We start from the raw sequence: 13,820 nt of genomic DNA, 5'->3' as shown, positions 1-13,820 counted from the left end.
TATAGATGATGGAATATCATTCAGCCTTGAAAACGAAGGAAATTCTGACACATGAAACCACATGGATGAACCTTGAAGGCACTGTGCTTAGTAGAATAAGTCAGGCACAAAAGAAAAAATACTGTATGGTTCCACTTACAAGAGGTACCTAGAGCAGTCAAATTCACAGAGACAGAAAGTAGAACAGACGTTGCCAGGAACTGGGGAGAGGGAAGAATGGGGAGTTACTGCTTAATTGGTATAGTGTTTGTTTGAGTGGATGAAAAAGTTTTGGGAATAAACAGTAGTGGTTACCCATCATTGTGAATGTACTTAAGGCCACTGAATTGTACACCTAAAAGTGGCTAAAATGGTCAATTTTATCTAATGTATATTTTACCACAGTTTTTTTCAAAAGAGAAAGGAGATATGGGCCTAGACTGGCCTCTGCCTCCAGCTCTTCTCTGGCTAGTATCCTCCCATGCAAACGAGGGGTTCCATGGATGGACTTCAGGGAGCTTATTACAAAAGTTGTGAGCAAAATTGAGGCCTCTCTTCAGATGCAAGGCGTTCAAGATCTCCTTTTTTTTTTTTTTTTTTTTTTCAAGATCTCCTTTAAGCGGGAAAAAAAGAAAAGTTCAGAATAGTATGGATGGTACCATGCTGCCACGTGAATAAAAAAGGGAACAATTATATATTGTTTGTACCTGCATTATCTATTTCTTGGAGAATACATAGAAAATTCATAAATCTGGTAACGTGCAGGCGGGAACTGAGTGGCTGGGCAGGGGAATGAAGTTGGGAAGGAAGAAACTCTTGACCTATACCTTGTACCTCTGAATTTTGTAGATTGTGCAAATATCTATTCAAATAAATGTAAGTACATTTTGGACAAATTCTATGGCACTTTTGGAAATACAAAGGCAGGGCCCCACCCCCGATATTCTAATGACTGCAGTGGGAGAGGAGTCACCATATTTTCAGGAGAACAAGAGCAATAATTCCGAGCTCTCTGTTCGGGCCGTGCTCACAACACGTCCACGTACCACGTACATTATCGCGCTGAGCGCTCCGAAAGGTTTATTATCTCGGTTTGCAGATGACGAAACCGACGCTCAGAGCGTCTCTCCGCCTCACCCTGGCTCACGGTTGGGGGCGGGGGCGCGAGCCCGGGGCCTCCTCGGCTCAGCGTCCCCGCCCTCGCCCTTGTACCAGCTGGCGGCTCTCGGGCGCCCCTCGCAGGCCTGCCGGCAGCCTTTTCCCGGATGAGGAGGGCGGGTGTTCTCTGGTTTGCAGAATAAAGCCACCTTAGGCTGGGGACAAAGCCTGGATTTTGTGTGCGTGTGTGAGAGCTCAAGTGTGCATAAGTGGATTGTGTGAGTGTGTGTCTCTGTAAGGAAAAGTGTGTGAGGTTCCTGCGTGTCTGTGTCTAACTGTGTGAGTCTGTTGTATGAGTGTGTGCTGATGGTGTGAGTGTAGACTCCGTGTGTGTTAGGGTTGGGTGGGGTGTGCATCGGTGGAATGCGGGTGTTTGTGTGCACATGTGTGCACATACGCGCGTGTGCATGTGTCCCGGCATTGGTCAGTCTCTGTCCTTGACCCTGTACAGCTCTGGTATCACCTCCGTGAAGCCACCCTGACCTCCCTCACCAGCATGGCTCAGTCTCTCCTGGTGCTCTCTGTGTTCTGTGTACAACCCCATCACCCCGCCTGACACACTTTATTAAACCTTGCTGCTAGCATTCCTGCCCCTCCCCAGTCTGGGCAGGGAGCCTGAGTCCGCATGGGACACAGCACATGGTAGGGGCCCCATCCATGCTTGTGTGTGTGTCTGATGTCACATGCTTGTGTCTGAAGGTGTCAGGGTGCATGTGTTTGTGGGGATGGGGAGGGGTCGAATCTGACAGAGCTGAGTATGCCCATTCTGTTTGGATCCTGGGGGCCTAGAGTCCTTCTCCCACATTTCTCACCCACAGACCTCCTGCTCAGGGCTGCCTGACCCTGTGACAGAGTGCAGGCCATCTCTCACGTGGTTACTTGTGGGCCCAGGGTCAGCCAGACTGTTTTTCCTCTGCGGCCTGATTTTAGGTTGAAGCCGCTGTCCCTGGGCTGGAGAGGCCAGGGGCTGCTTTGGGGCACCAGCCCCGCCTCCTATTGGCTGCTTGGGACTTGGATCTCTCGGAATTTTGTTCTTTCAACTGGTCCTGGAGTCAGTTCTAAATTGTCAGGCCAACCTTAAATGTCCCTCTCCAACCCCCAAGCACAAAGCCTGAGTCTCCAGCCCCTGAAGTCTATTATGTTCACTCTGGTAACAACTTTTGTCCATCTTTATTTGTTCTGTCTTCTATACATAGAGCCTAGGACCCCAAGCTCCTATCCCCTCAGGAAGTCCTTCCTACTATCTATTTTCTTTCTTTTCCAACCAGGGTTTGAGGCTTCTCCCCTTTTCTTCCACTGAAACAGTCCTGAGAGGGAAGGAATGGAGCTCAGTGGTTACAACTCAGACTCTAGAACCACACTGTCTGGGCCTGAATCCCAGCTCCACCACTGCCAAGATCTTTAGCTCCAGACAAGTGTATCAGACCAAAGTCTTTCTCAAATTAGATAATTTGAGGAGTGTTTCATAAGAGGATTATGTGCAAAGGTATGGGCAGGGTGTTGATAAACCACACAAGGGATAGTGCATTACCCCAGAGCTAGTAGCAGTGGCTTAGTTACCACCCTCAGGGGCCCAGGAGCTGGAGGGAGCATGTTTCCTAGAATCCGGAGAGAGAGGGCCCCCTGGCAGGCCCTACAGCAACCTCACAGAGGGGAGGGGCAGGTAAACGCCCAGGCTTACTCTCCTCCATCTCATCTCCTATTAGTGCCACTCTCCACAGCCAAGCCCTACAGAAGCCATGGGGCAAGGCCTTCAGCCTCCTGGCCACAGAGCAGAGTGGAAAGGGTGGAGAAAGGATCTGGAGTGGCAACAGAAGATGCTCAATGCACCCTGCTAGCTTCTGTTCCCTCACCTGTAAAACAGGCTATTAGGGGACTTCCCTGGCAGTCCAGTGGTCAGGACTCTGCGCTCTCACTGCCGAGGGCTCGGGGTTCAATCCCTGGCCGGGGAACTAAGATTCCACAAGCTGCGCATCGTGGCCAAAAAAAATTTTTTAATTAAAAAAAAAAAAATGAAACAGGTTATTAGTCCAACCTTCCTTCTAGATCGTCATGATGATAAAAGGCGAGGATGTGTATGAGGCCTTGAATGCTGTTCCAGCATATGCTGAGTGCTCAGTGAACATATCCAACTGTCTGCGTGTTGATTTTAATGATGAACTGACATGTCAAACTTAAACCGGTCTAAAACAGAAACTTTGAATGTTTTCCCCTGCCAACCTCTTTCTTCCCTAGTCTTAGTGAGTGGCACGACTATCTGTGCAATGCTCAAGCCAGACACCGCAGTGTCATCCTTTAGGGATGAAAGCCTCCCTCTCCCTCTCTCCACATCTCTCCATCATTCCATCCTGTCTGCTTTTCTCCAAAATACATCTCAAATCTGTCTCCCTCTCCCCATTTCTACTGCCACTATGCTAGTCCTCCTAAAAGCCCTCACTGGTCTTGCTACACCTACTGTCTGGTCTCCCCCACCCAGCTAAAGTGTTCTAAAGCATCACTTGGGTGTCACTTCCCTGGGTGAGCCCGCTGCCCTCCAAGGCCCTGCTTCGGTCCCCAGTTTCACCAGGGACCACACCCCTCTACCCCAGGCTCATGGCCTCACTGCAGCTTGCCCTCTTTCTAGCACCAGGCTTTTTCCTTCCTTGGAGCCTTGGCATATATTATTTCTAACCCCTCAGAAAACCCTTTGCTCCAAATTGTCCCCACTGGTTCCTTCTCCTCCTTCAAATCTCAGCTTAAATACGATCACTTCAAAGAGGCCTTCCCCAATCACCTCATCTAAAATACATCCCCCGGGACTTCCCTGGTGGCACAGTGGTTAAGAATCCACCTGCCAACGCAGGGTACACGGGTTCGAGCCCTGGTCCAGGAAGATCCCACATGCCGTGGAGCAACTAAGCCCATGGCCCACAACTACTGAGCCTGCACTCTAGGACCCGCGAGCCACAGCTACTGAAGCCCGCATGCCTAGAGCCTGTGCTCTGCAACAAAGAGAAGCCACCGCAGTGAGAAGTCCACGTGCCGCAACGAAGAGTAGACCCCGCTCACTGCAACTAGAGAAAGCCCACACACAACGAAGACCCAATGCAGCCAAAAATAAATAAATAAAATAGAATACATCCCCCTGTCAGGACTTCGCCGGTGGTCCAGTGGTTAAGACTCTGCACTCCCAATGCAGGGGGCCGGGGTTTGATCCCTGGTCAGGGAACTAGATCCCGCATGCCGCAACAAAGGTCCCTCACCCTGCAACAAAGATCCTGCGTGCGCCAACTAAGACCCTGCGCAGGCAAATAAATAAATAGCTTTAAAACAATACATCCCCCCCCTTCTCCTCATTGGCTTCTTTGTCCCAGCAACCTGATTCATTCCTTCATAGAACTTACAAAGCATGTAGTTATATATTTATTTGTTTGACACTTGTTTATAGTCTGTCTCCCAAACTATAAATTCCATAGAAGGGTACAGGTTCTGTCTGTTTTGCTCAGCACTGTATCTTCAGGACCTGGCACAGAGTAGGTGCTCAATAAATATTGCAGATGGTCAATGAGCAAATGGTAGCCAACGTGATAATGACAGTGATGCTATCAGAGCCCTTCCAGAGAATCCCACTACATGATCAAAATGCTCCCCATCCCCTTTCTTCAGTCTCCAGTCCCTACCCTAGATCCCCTGCTTCCTAGATTCATCTCGGACTAACTTCAGTAAAGTACAAAAAAAGGGACCATATCACTGGCAAAAAAAAAAAAAAAAATCTCTCTTCAGGTTGATGACCGGACAGTGTGAATGGATTGAAAATTTATCAGGAAAAATGGATGAGAGAGGGGGGATGCCAGAATACAGGGGCAGACAGCCAGCAGGTCTGGGGGAGGGACTCTGTGTGGGGACAGGGGTGGCCTATTGGGTGTGCCCCTTTTCTTTTCTCTGGTGCCCTTTGATAAGACCAGCAGTTTTGTTATCCTCTCCCCCTCTCTCTCCACAGTCCGGGCAGCCCCACCTCCACATTTTGGAAGCATGTCAGTGCAGGACAACATGCGACCCATGTGGCTTTGGTCATGGATCTCTAAGTCCCAAAGGGATTTAGCAAAGTCCATCCTGATTGGGGCTCCAGGAGGTAAGAAGGGGCCGCAGATGCCATTGAAGAGAAGGGGAAAACGAGGGTAGAAATCAGGAGTGGGGTGGGGATGTACAAATGATCCATATCTGCTGCTGGCTACGAGGTATTTGGGGAGGATCTGTGTTCATCGGAGTCTCCCCTGTGTTAATTTATGGACCCTGGTCTGGGCTTCTTCTCCCAGCTTCTCGCAGCATGGGAGCCACGGGGTATTCTCGTGGTTCCTGGACTCTGGCCCCTGGTGCACAGGGCTTCCAGTGACAAGGGAGACACTGGTGACACTTTAACCAGGATGCAGAACTGATTCCCAGCCCAGCTGGGCCTCATGCCTCTGACAGCCTGACAGCGTGGATCAGACCCCCAGAGATAGACAGGTGTGCAGTGGCATGGAGGGTGCGGCTGGCAGTGGGGCTCCTCTTCCTCTGGGTTGGGCTAGGTCAAGCTACTGGGACCTCAGGACCTGGAGTAGCACTTAAGGGGCTGAGGAAACTCAGAGGAGGGGGTGGGAGGCCAGCCACTTGCCCGGCGTTGGAAGGAAGAATACAGGGACCTTAGGAGAGGGAACTGGGTGATTCTCGGCCTGGAAATGAGGGGCCACTGTGAAGTAGATATCAAGGGGTTGCTGAGGCTGAGGGAAGTCAGCAGCTAAAGGGCAAGAAGTTGGGGGTTGTGAGGGATCAAATAGCTGGGTGATCAAGAACTTGAGCCTGGAGTTAGTCAGACCTGGATGCGAATCCCATCTCTGTTAGTTAGAACTGTATGACCTTGGGCAATTTATTGAAACTTGCTCGGCCTCTGTTTCCTTACCTATAAAATGGGGATAATTACAGAGCATTTAACAGAACCTGCTTCCGAGCACCCTTGAAACTAAACAAGATAATGTATGCATAATGCCCAGCTCATAAGAAGACTCAACAAAAACTGGAGAACTGAGGGCAGGAATAGAGACTGTGCTGAGATGAAAGGATGGGGAGGAGAAGCAGGTGCCCACGCAGCCCCCCTTCTACTGCAGGACCAGCGGGGTACCTGCGGCGGGCTAGCGTGGCCCAGCTGACCCAGGAGCTGGGCACTTCCTTCTTCCAGCAGCAGCAGCTGCCAGCTGCTATGGCAGACACCTTCCTGGAACACCTCTGCTTGCTGGACATCGACTCCGAGCCTGTGGCCGCTCGTAGTACCAGCATCATTGCCACCATTGGTAAGCGCCCTCTATCTGCTCCTGCAGCATCACAGGGCCTCTTGGGTGTTTCTCAAGGTGCTGCCTCATCTTTTGTGTCCTTTGAGACTTCTCCCTGTTTGACTGAGGTCATTCATTCAACAAATATTTGTTGAGCGCTTGATAGACAAGCTTCCGGGTCCTGGGAGTAGATCAGTGAAACGAAATAAACAGACAAAGATCCCTACCCTTGGAGAGCTGACAATCTAGCTGGGTGGGACAATAATTAATAAACATAATAAATTATTTTTAAAAATAAGGGAATTCTTTAGTATGTTAGAAACTGATAAGTACTGTGGAAAACAAAAAAAAGAAAAGAAAAATCAAGGATGGTAAGGGGCATCAGGATGCACGGGCAGGAGGGAGGTTGCAGTCCTAATAGAGAGTCAGGGTAGCCATTGCTGAGAAAATTAGACCTGAGCAAAGACTTGAGGGAGATGAGAAAATGAGCCATGCAGATGTCTGGGGGAAGAGATTTCTAGGCAAAGGGAAGAGTCAACGCCAAGGCCCTAAGTCAAGGAGGCTGGAAACCATCAAGGGGAACAGTAACAGAAATGAAGAGGTTGGGGGAAAGGGAAGGTCATGTAGGGCTTTGCAGGCCATTTTCAGAATCTGAGTTGAGTTTTCCTCCAAGTATGATGGGAAACTACTGCAGAGTTTTGAGCAGGGGAATGGCATGCCCTTACTTATGTCTTAACAGAACCACCCTGGCTGCAATATTTGAAAGTAGATTGGGGGCGGGGGCGAGGGCAGAAGCTGCTGCTACAGTATTTCTGGTTTAGAACAGGTGGTGGCAGAGGAGCTGGTGAGAAGTGATCAGATTCTGAATGTATTTTGAAGGTAGAGCCAACAGAATATGATGGATTGGATATGGGGTGGGGGTGGGGGTGAGGGTGAAAAAGGAGTCAAAGATTACTCCCAGGTTCTTGACGTGAGGGACTAGAAGACTGCATTATCAACTGAGCAGGAAAGGCTGTGGTGGAAAGGTTTAGGGGGGAGGAGATCAGTTCAGTTTGAGGCATGTTGAGTTTGAGAAGCATATTAGACATGCAAGTGTGGTACAGAGTAGGCAATCAGATACACAACTCTGGGTTCGGGAAAGGGGTCTGAACTGGAGACATAAATTTGGGAGCTGTCGGCATATTGATGGTATTTAAAGCCATGAGACTAGTTGAGACCACCAAGGAAGTGAAGGTAAAAGGAGCATCTAATGTTAATGGGGGTAAAGAGCAAGAGAGGCTGAGAAGGAGCAGCCAGTGAGGTAGGAGTAAACCAAGAGAGGGTGGTGTCCTGGAGGCCAAGAGAAGAAGGGACATCAAGGATGTGTGTCAAATGCTGCTGATGGACCAGCTAAGATGAGGACTGAGAACTGACCATTAGATTTAGCAGCAACACAGAGGTTTTTGGTGACCTTGACAAGAACAGATGTAGTGGACAGTGGGTACAAGGAGAATAGGGGGAGGGGAATTGGAGGCAGCAAGTACAGAGATAACTCTTGCAGTGAATTTTGCTGCGAAGGTGAGCAAAGGAATAGGGCTGTAGCTAGAGGGGGAACTGGGGTTAGGAGTTTTTTTTTTTTTTTTTGGATGAAAAATAACAGCAGGTTTACATGTTGATGGGAATGACCTAACAAAAAAGGAAAACTGATGACACAGAGGACTGGGGAATGGCTGAATCTGTTTTTGAGCAGGTGAGAAGGAGACCCAGGGCACAAGTGGAAGAACTGGCTTTAGGGAGGGACTGGAGAGGTTGGTCAACTGGGTCTCAATTACACAGCCATCCTATCAGCAGAGCAGGGATGGGATAGAACTCGACTCTCCTCAGTCCAATATGAGCCTCTCAGCTCTAAAGCCTGGTACCCCAAATGCCCTCACGTGGCACCCACCCCCTTCTCCTACGCTGGGGTTACCCCCACACCGCAACACTTAACATCACTGCCAACAGTTACTTCAGGTCTGGCTGAGCCCACCTTTCTAGGGCCTCACAGTGCAAGGAGGCTTGTGTTAGCTGGAGAGGGTAAGGGAGTTTCTGACCTGCGAGCAGGGGTGGCGTCAGGGAACAAAGGTCAGGTAACAGTACTTCTGTGGCCTGGGGCAGCTCTGAGGGTGGTGATGGGTTCACCTGTCTCTCAGGTTTGGGGAGAAAGTTGTCTGAGTGGGATCTCTGGTTCCAGGGCCGGCATCTCGCTCCGTGGAGCGCCTCAAGGAGATGATCAGGGCCGGGATGAACATTGCGAGACTCAACTTCTCCCACGGCTCCCATGAGGTTCAGGGCGGGGCCGCGGGGAGGCGGGCGGGGCTAGAGGATGCCCCAGGGTCCCGGCCACCTTCCCCTGAAATCCTCCCTCTGTTCCCATCCCCAGTACCATGCTGAATCCATCGCCAACGTCCGGGAGGCGGTGGAGAGCATTGCGACTTCCCCGCTCAGCTACCGACCCGTGGCCATCGCTCTGGACACCAAGGGACCGGAGATACGCACTGGGATCCTGCAGGGGGTGAGACGCGACCTGCGACCCGCCCAGTCTTGGGGACCGGGAAGGGGCCGTGCGGTGCGGAGGCAGTTGCCCGTAGGGCGGAGCATGGGGAGGGGCCGGCCCCCACCGAGGCAGGCAGAACTCAGTCCTCCTCTGGCTCCGCCCCTAGGGCCCTGAGTCGGAAGTGGAGCTAGTGAAGGGCTCCCAGGTGCTAGTGACTGTGGACCCTGCGTTCCGGACGCGGGGGGACGCGAACACCGTGTGGGTGGACTACGCCAATATTGTCCAGGTCGTGCCGGTGGGGGGCCGCATCTACATTGACGACGGGCTCATCTCCCTAGAGGTCACGAAAATCGGTGCGGACGCGCCTCCCGCCCTGGCCCTACGCAATGCGCGCACTCTCTTCCTTTTGGCTCCCGCATTCGCCCTTCACACCCACTACACCTTCCCCTGGCCACCCGTCCTGCGAACCCTCGGCATCCAGACTCCTGGGCTCACCCTGGGTTGCGGCTGGACTGGCGGGTTAGTAGTTTCTTCCACAGAAGTCCGCCCTGTGCCTATTCGGTGCAGAGCCCAGGCCAAGGACCAAGAGATGAATACGACATGGTTCCGCTCTCTTGGGGGTCCAATCCTCGTGTTCCCGCTGCCCTGACTAAGCCCCCGGCCTCACCCCTGACCTTAGCTGACTCTTTCCATGCCTGTAGGTCCAGAGGGGCTGGAGACCCACGTGGAGAACGGCGGTGTCCTGGGCAGCCGGAAGGGCGTGAACTTGCCAGGGGCCCAGGTGGACCTGCCCGGACTGTCCGAGCAAGATGTCCAGGACCTGCGCTTCGGGGTGGAGCATGGCGTGGACATCGTCTTTGCCTCCTTTGTGCGGAGAGCCAGCGACGTTGCTGCTGTCCGGGCTGCTCTGGGGCCGGAAGGACAGGGCATCAAGATCATTAGCAAAATCGAGAACCACGAAGGCGTGAAGAAGTGAGCCTTGGTCTTTGTTCCCATCAGGCCCTATCCATCCCCATCGCCCCTCCCCTTCTCCTGCCTGCCTCTCCCTGGCATCTCCTGGCTCTTCCCCAGCCCTGACTCCCCCAACCGCCCAGGTTTGATGAAATCCTGGAGGTGAGCGACGGCATTATGGTGGCACGGGGTGACCTGGGCATTGAGATCCCAGCCGAGAAGGTTTTCCTGGCTCAGAAGATGATGATTGGCCGTTGCAACTTGGCGGGAAAGCCCGTTGTCTGTGCTACACAGGTCTGGAATGAGCCCTGGGGGCAGGGCCCTCTGTGGGTCTGGGGACACCTGAAGGTGAATACCCACACCTTAGGTCTCTAGCACGTTTTGCTGTCCAGTGTTTGACCCTCAAACAACGAAGCTAGGAAGAGATACTGGGACCCCCATTTTCAGATGAGGAAACAGAATAGCCAGGATCACATAGTCTGTGAGTGTGACACTGGCTTTAGGGGCCCTCAGAGAGTGTGGGAGTCCGAGAAGTACTTCAGGGCAGGGTCCCCAGTCAGAGTATGACTCCTACAGCTCTGACATCCAGATGTCCCCCAGATGCTGGAAAGCATGATCACTAAGCCCCGGCCAACCCGGGCAGAGACGAGTGATGTGGCCAACGCCGTGCTGGATGGGGCAGACTGCATCATGCTGTCGGGGGAGACTGCCAAAGGCAACTTTCCTGTGGAGGCTGTAAAGATGCAGCATGCGGTAGGAGCTCAGAATGCAAGGCAAACGGGCTGGAAAACCACATCCCTTCCAGGTCCCAATAGCCTTGCCCAGCCTGACCCCCTGGTGCCCACAGATTGCCCGGGAGGCAGAGGCTGCTGTGTACCACCGGCAGCTCTTTGAGGAGCTGCGCCGGGCGGCACCACTGAGCCGGGATCCCACCGAGGTCACCGCTATTGGCGCTGTGGAGGCTGCCTTCAAGTGCTGTGCTGCTGCCATCATCGTGCTGACCACAACTGGCCGGTGAGGGGGACACTGGGAACGCCAAGACAGGGCTTTGGGCCAAGGGCAGGCTGGGATGGGCCCCAGGCTTGGGTTTTGTCTCATCATCAGAGGAGAGGCGGCTATGGGAGCTGGAGGCCTAGAGAGGCAGATCCTGAAGCACACCAGGAATTGTACCTGCGAACCCCAGGGGTTTGGAAGGGTAAGGTGGCATCACTGGATGCATTGGCTTGCAGGCCATTTAGGCTCCTAGGGCTCAGAGGCAGGTCCTCTGCATTTAGCCCACAAAGCCTTACAATGCTGGGGTGTTGCAGAAGGGCCCAGAAGGTCTGAGTTCAAGTCTTTGCCTGTGATACCTTGGGTAAGTCACCCAGGCTCTGTAAGCCTGTTTTGTTCATGGGGTTGTGAGGATTAACAAGAGACATTTGTAAGTTAAGTACTATATAAAGGTGCATTCCCAGAAGGGTTTTCTGTTTTTCAAAGCAGTTTCTCCTTATCTCATTTGATATTTTTAAAAATCATCTCATATCCTCCTTGTGTGGTAAGAAAGGCGGGTATTCTTATACCCACTTTACAGGTGAGAAAACTAAGGCCCAGAAAAATATGATGACTTACCTAGGGTTACACAGCTTATTGCTGGCACCTGGAACCAGAACCCAACACTCTTTCACTCTTCTGGGCTGACCTTGTCTGCCTCCTTCAGCTCAGCCCAGCTTCTGTCTCGGTACCGACCTCGGGCAGCAGTCATTGCTGTCACCCGCTCTGCCCAGGCTGCCCGCCAGGCCCACCTGTGCCGAGGAGTCTTCCCTGTGCTCTACCGTGAACCTCCAGAGGCCATCTGGGCAGACGATGTGGATCGCCGAGTCCAATTTGGCATTGAAAGTGGTGAGCCACCTAAGCTCCTTCCCCATCCACCCCTGGACTTGTATCATGAGTCCTCCAAACCCACGCCCCACGCCCACCCAAAAGGGCCTTGCCTCTCTCCTCTGGTCCCAGATTTTCTCTGTGAGATTCACTAAGACTGAGATATTTGGGCTTCCAGGGGTGGGGGGAATGTGCTGAGGGAGGAGGGCAGAGGGAGAGAGGTCAGGGGTCAGGGCCGTCCCTAAGAAGTCGGCTCAGCTGCTGCCTGCACCAGATGGCTAGAGCCAGGCCTGACCCAAGGAGCAAGAGGTGAAAAGAGAAAGGGGAACCCAGTCCCCTGCAGCTGCAACTAAAATCTAATTGACAATTGGCTATGCTCATACCCCACCTCTTCCTATCAGCATAGCAATACAGGTAGACAGACTTGCTACTTAGCAACATGCCACCCCACGGGCATATGTGCAGCTCTGATATACTACAGTGGTCACATTCCTGCGGTGCCACCTGTGGGACACACTGTACAGTTTGCCTCAGGCCCCTCATTACCTACCTAGTGGGCTTGAAGAGGCGAAGGATGGTAGCTCGTTCTCATTACAGGGCTGGCCTGGGTTCCTCAATGGCTGATTAGCATCTTCTCCCCTTCCTCCTCCCAGGAAAGCTCCATGGCTTCCTCCGTTTTGGGGACCTGGTGATTGTGGTGACAGGCTGGCGACCGGGCTCCGGCTATACCAACATTATGCGGGTGCTGAGCGTAACCTGAGGTGCCCCTCCTCCTCTGACCGAGCCAGCTCTGGACCCGTCCCTCCTTTCTGCTCCCTCCTACTGCCCCACCTCTAAGTCTTCTCTACTCCCAATCCTCCCTACCCTAGGCCACATCTGCCATCCAGGGTGCCCCCTCCCCCTCTCCATTTCGCACAGGCCTTGAAAGTCTGTATCCAATTAAGCCCTGGCCATCCAACAGCACCAATGGTACATTCCCTGCATCTGATACTCTTAACTGGTCCCTAAAATACTCTGAGCCTTTAATCCAGTTTAACTGATTAATTCTATTCCCCTAGTCTTCCTGTACCTGGGGGCAGAGGTGAGGGGAACAGGACAATCATGTCCACAGTCTCCACAAAATCTCTATTTAAAAATTATTTCACATCCATGCAGTTTGATGTCCTTACGTGGCCCTCACGATAATCTGGGCATCCCCCGAGAAGAGTGCCACCTCTTTCTTCATTGTCACTGTCAGTGATATCAAAGCACCACCCTTTTGGGGAAGCTAGGGTAGATGGAAGGCGGGGAGCCCCGAGAGCCAGGCAGGCTCATCCTGTCACTGTCTCTACCACCTCTAGGCTTGCAGGCCGCTCCCTGGCTGCTCTCATACCCACCTCATGGCTTGCTGGGTCAGGTGTCCTGCTACCTCCTCCTGTACCCCAGAATGCCCACTTTGTTCCCACACACAAGCCAGGAGCCAAAACAAGTGTCTCTATTTTCTTTTTAAACCCAGGTGTTTGGAAGCAATATAAAACCTCTCCCACACACCCAGAACCCCAGAACTGCCCACCCAGGAGAAAAGGAGATTTAGGGTCCTGGCCCCTCATTCTTTGATGCTGTAGAGTAGTTGTGGGGACAGAGGGGTGGGATAGGGGGTTTCTCTTGTCCCTGAGAAGGCAGAGGTACTGGCTAGCCTGCCCTTCCCCAGGCTTGGATACCTCGGGCCCTCCCCTTACTCCTGCACCAGTAGCAAACTCAGTAGAAAGGAAAAAAAACCTAAAAATAAGACCAGTCCTCCTCTCCCTCTCAGGTGGCCTTCCTGCTCCTACCTAGTTAGGGAGAGGGCTCAAGTATTGCCACTGATGGGAGTTGGGCAAGGACCACAAGAGCTGGCATGGAGGGGCTCTGCCCATTCCTGTCTCCCTACCAGGAGGGGATGGGAGAGATGAATAAATGAATGGGTAAATAAAATGAATTGATAATAAATAAAATTAGCAAATGAGTGAATAAATACAATTATTAAATGATTGAATAAATAAGAGTAAATAAATAAGGAAGGGAGCAAGGAAAGAAAAAATTCCATCTAAGGATTC

At 52.2% G+C, this 13,820-nt stretch overlaps 1 protein-coding gene across 1 annotated transcript; it reads left to right on the top strand.

The window, feature by feature from the left end:
- The first annotated feature begins 5,148 nt into the window (after positions 1–5,148).
- PKLR (pyruvate kinase L/R) lies at positions 5,149–12,536 on the top strand. Its single transcript, XM_032633404.1, has 11 exons — positions 5,149–5,248; positions 6,261–6,443; positions 8,635–8,726; positions 8,824–8,955; positions 9,104–9,290; positions 9,639–9,909; positions 10,032–10,182; positions 10,489–10,641; positions 10,736–10,902; positions 11,585–11,766; positions 12,399–12,536. The coding sequence occupies exons 1-11, from the start codon at positions 5,149–5,151 to the stop codon at positions 12,503–12,505; spliced, it is 1,725 nt and encodes a 574-aa protein (XP_032489295.1). The 3' UTR covers positions 12,506–12,536.
- The last annotated feature ends 1,284 nt before the right edge of the window (positions 12,537–13,820 follow it).

This window comes from Phocoena sinus, chromosome 1 (assembly GCF_008692025.1).
Source record: "Phocoena sinus isolate mPhoSin1 chromosome 1, mPhoSin1.pri, whole genome shotgun sequence".
NCBI lineage: Eukaryota > Metazoa > Chordata > Mammalia > Artiodactyla > Phocoenidae > Phocoena > Phocoena sinus.
This window is presented reverse-complemented; position numbering and strand designations above follow the sequence as displayed.

Excerpts from the sequence above, each read along its gene's own strand:
- PKLR (XM_032633404.1), top strand. The coding sequence starts at position 5,149 with ATGTCAGTGCAGGACAACATGCGACCCATGTGGCTTTGGTCATGGATC. Across the intron at positions 10,183-10,488 it reads CCGTTGTCTGTGCTACACAG|ATGCTGGAAAGCATGATCAC; the intron begins GTCTGGAATGAG and ends GATGTCCCCCAG. Across the intron at positions 10,903-11,584 it reads GTGCTGACCACAACTGGCCG|CTCAGCCCAGCTTCTGTCTC; the intron begins GTGAGGGGGACA and ends TGCCTCCTTCAG.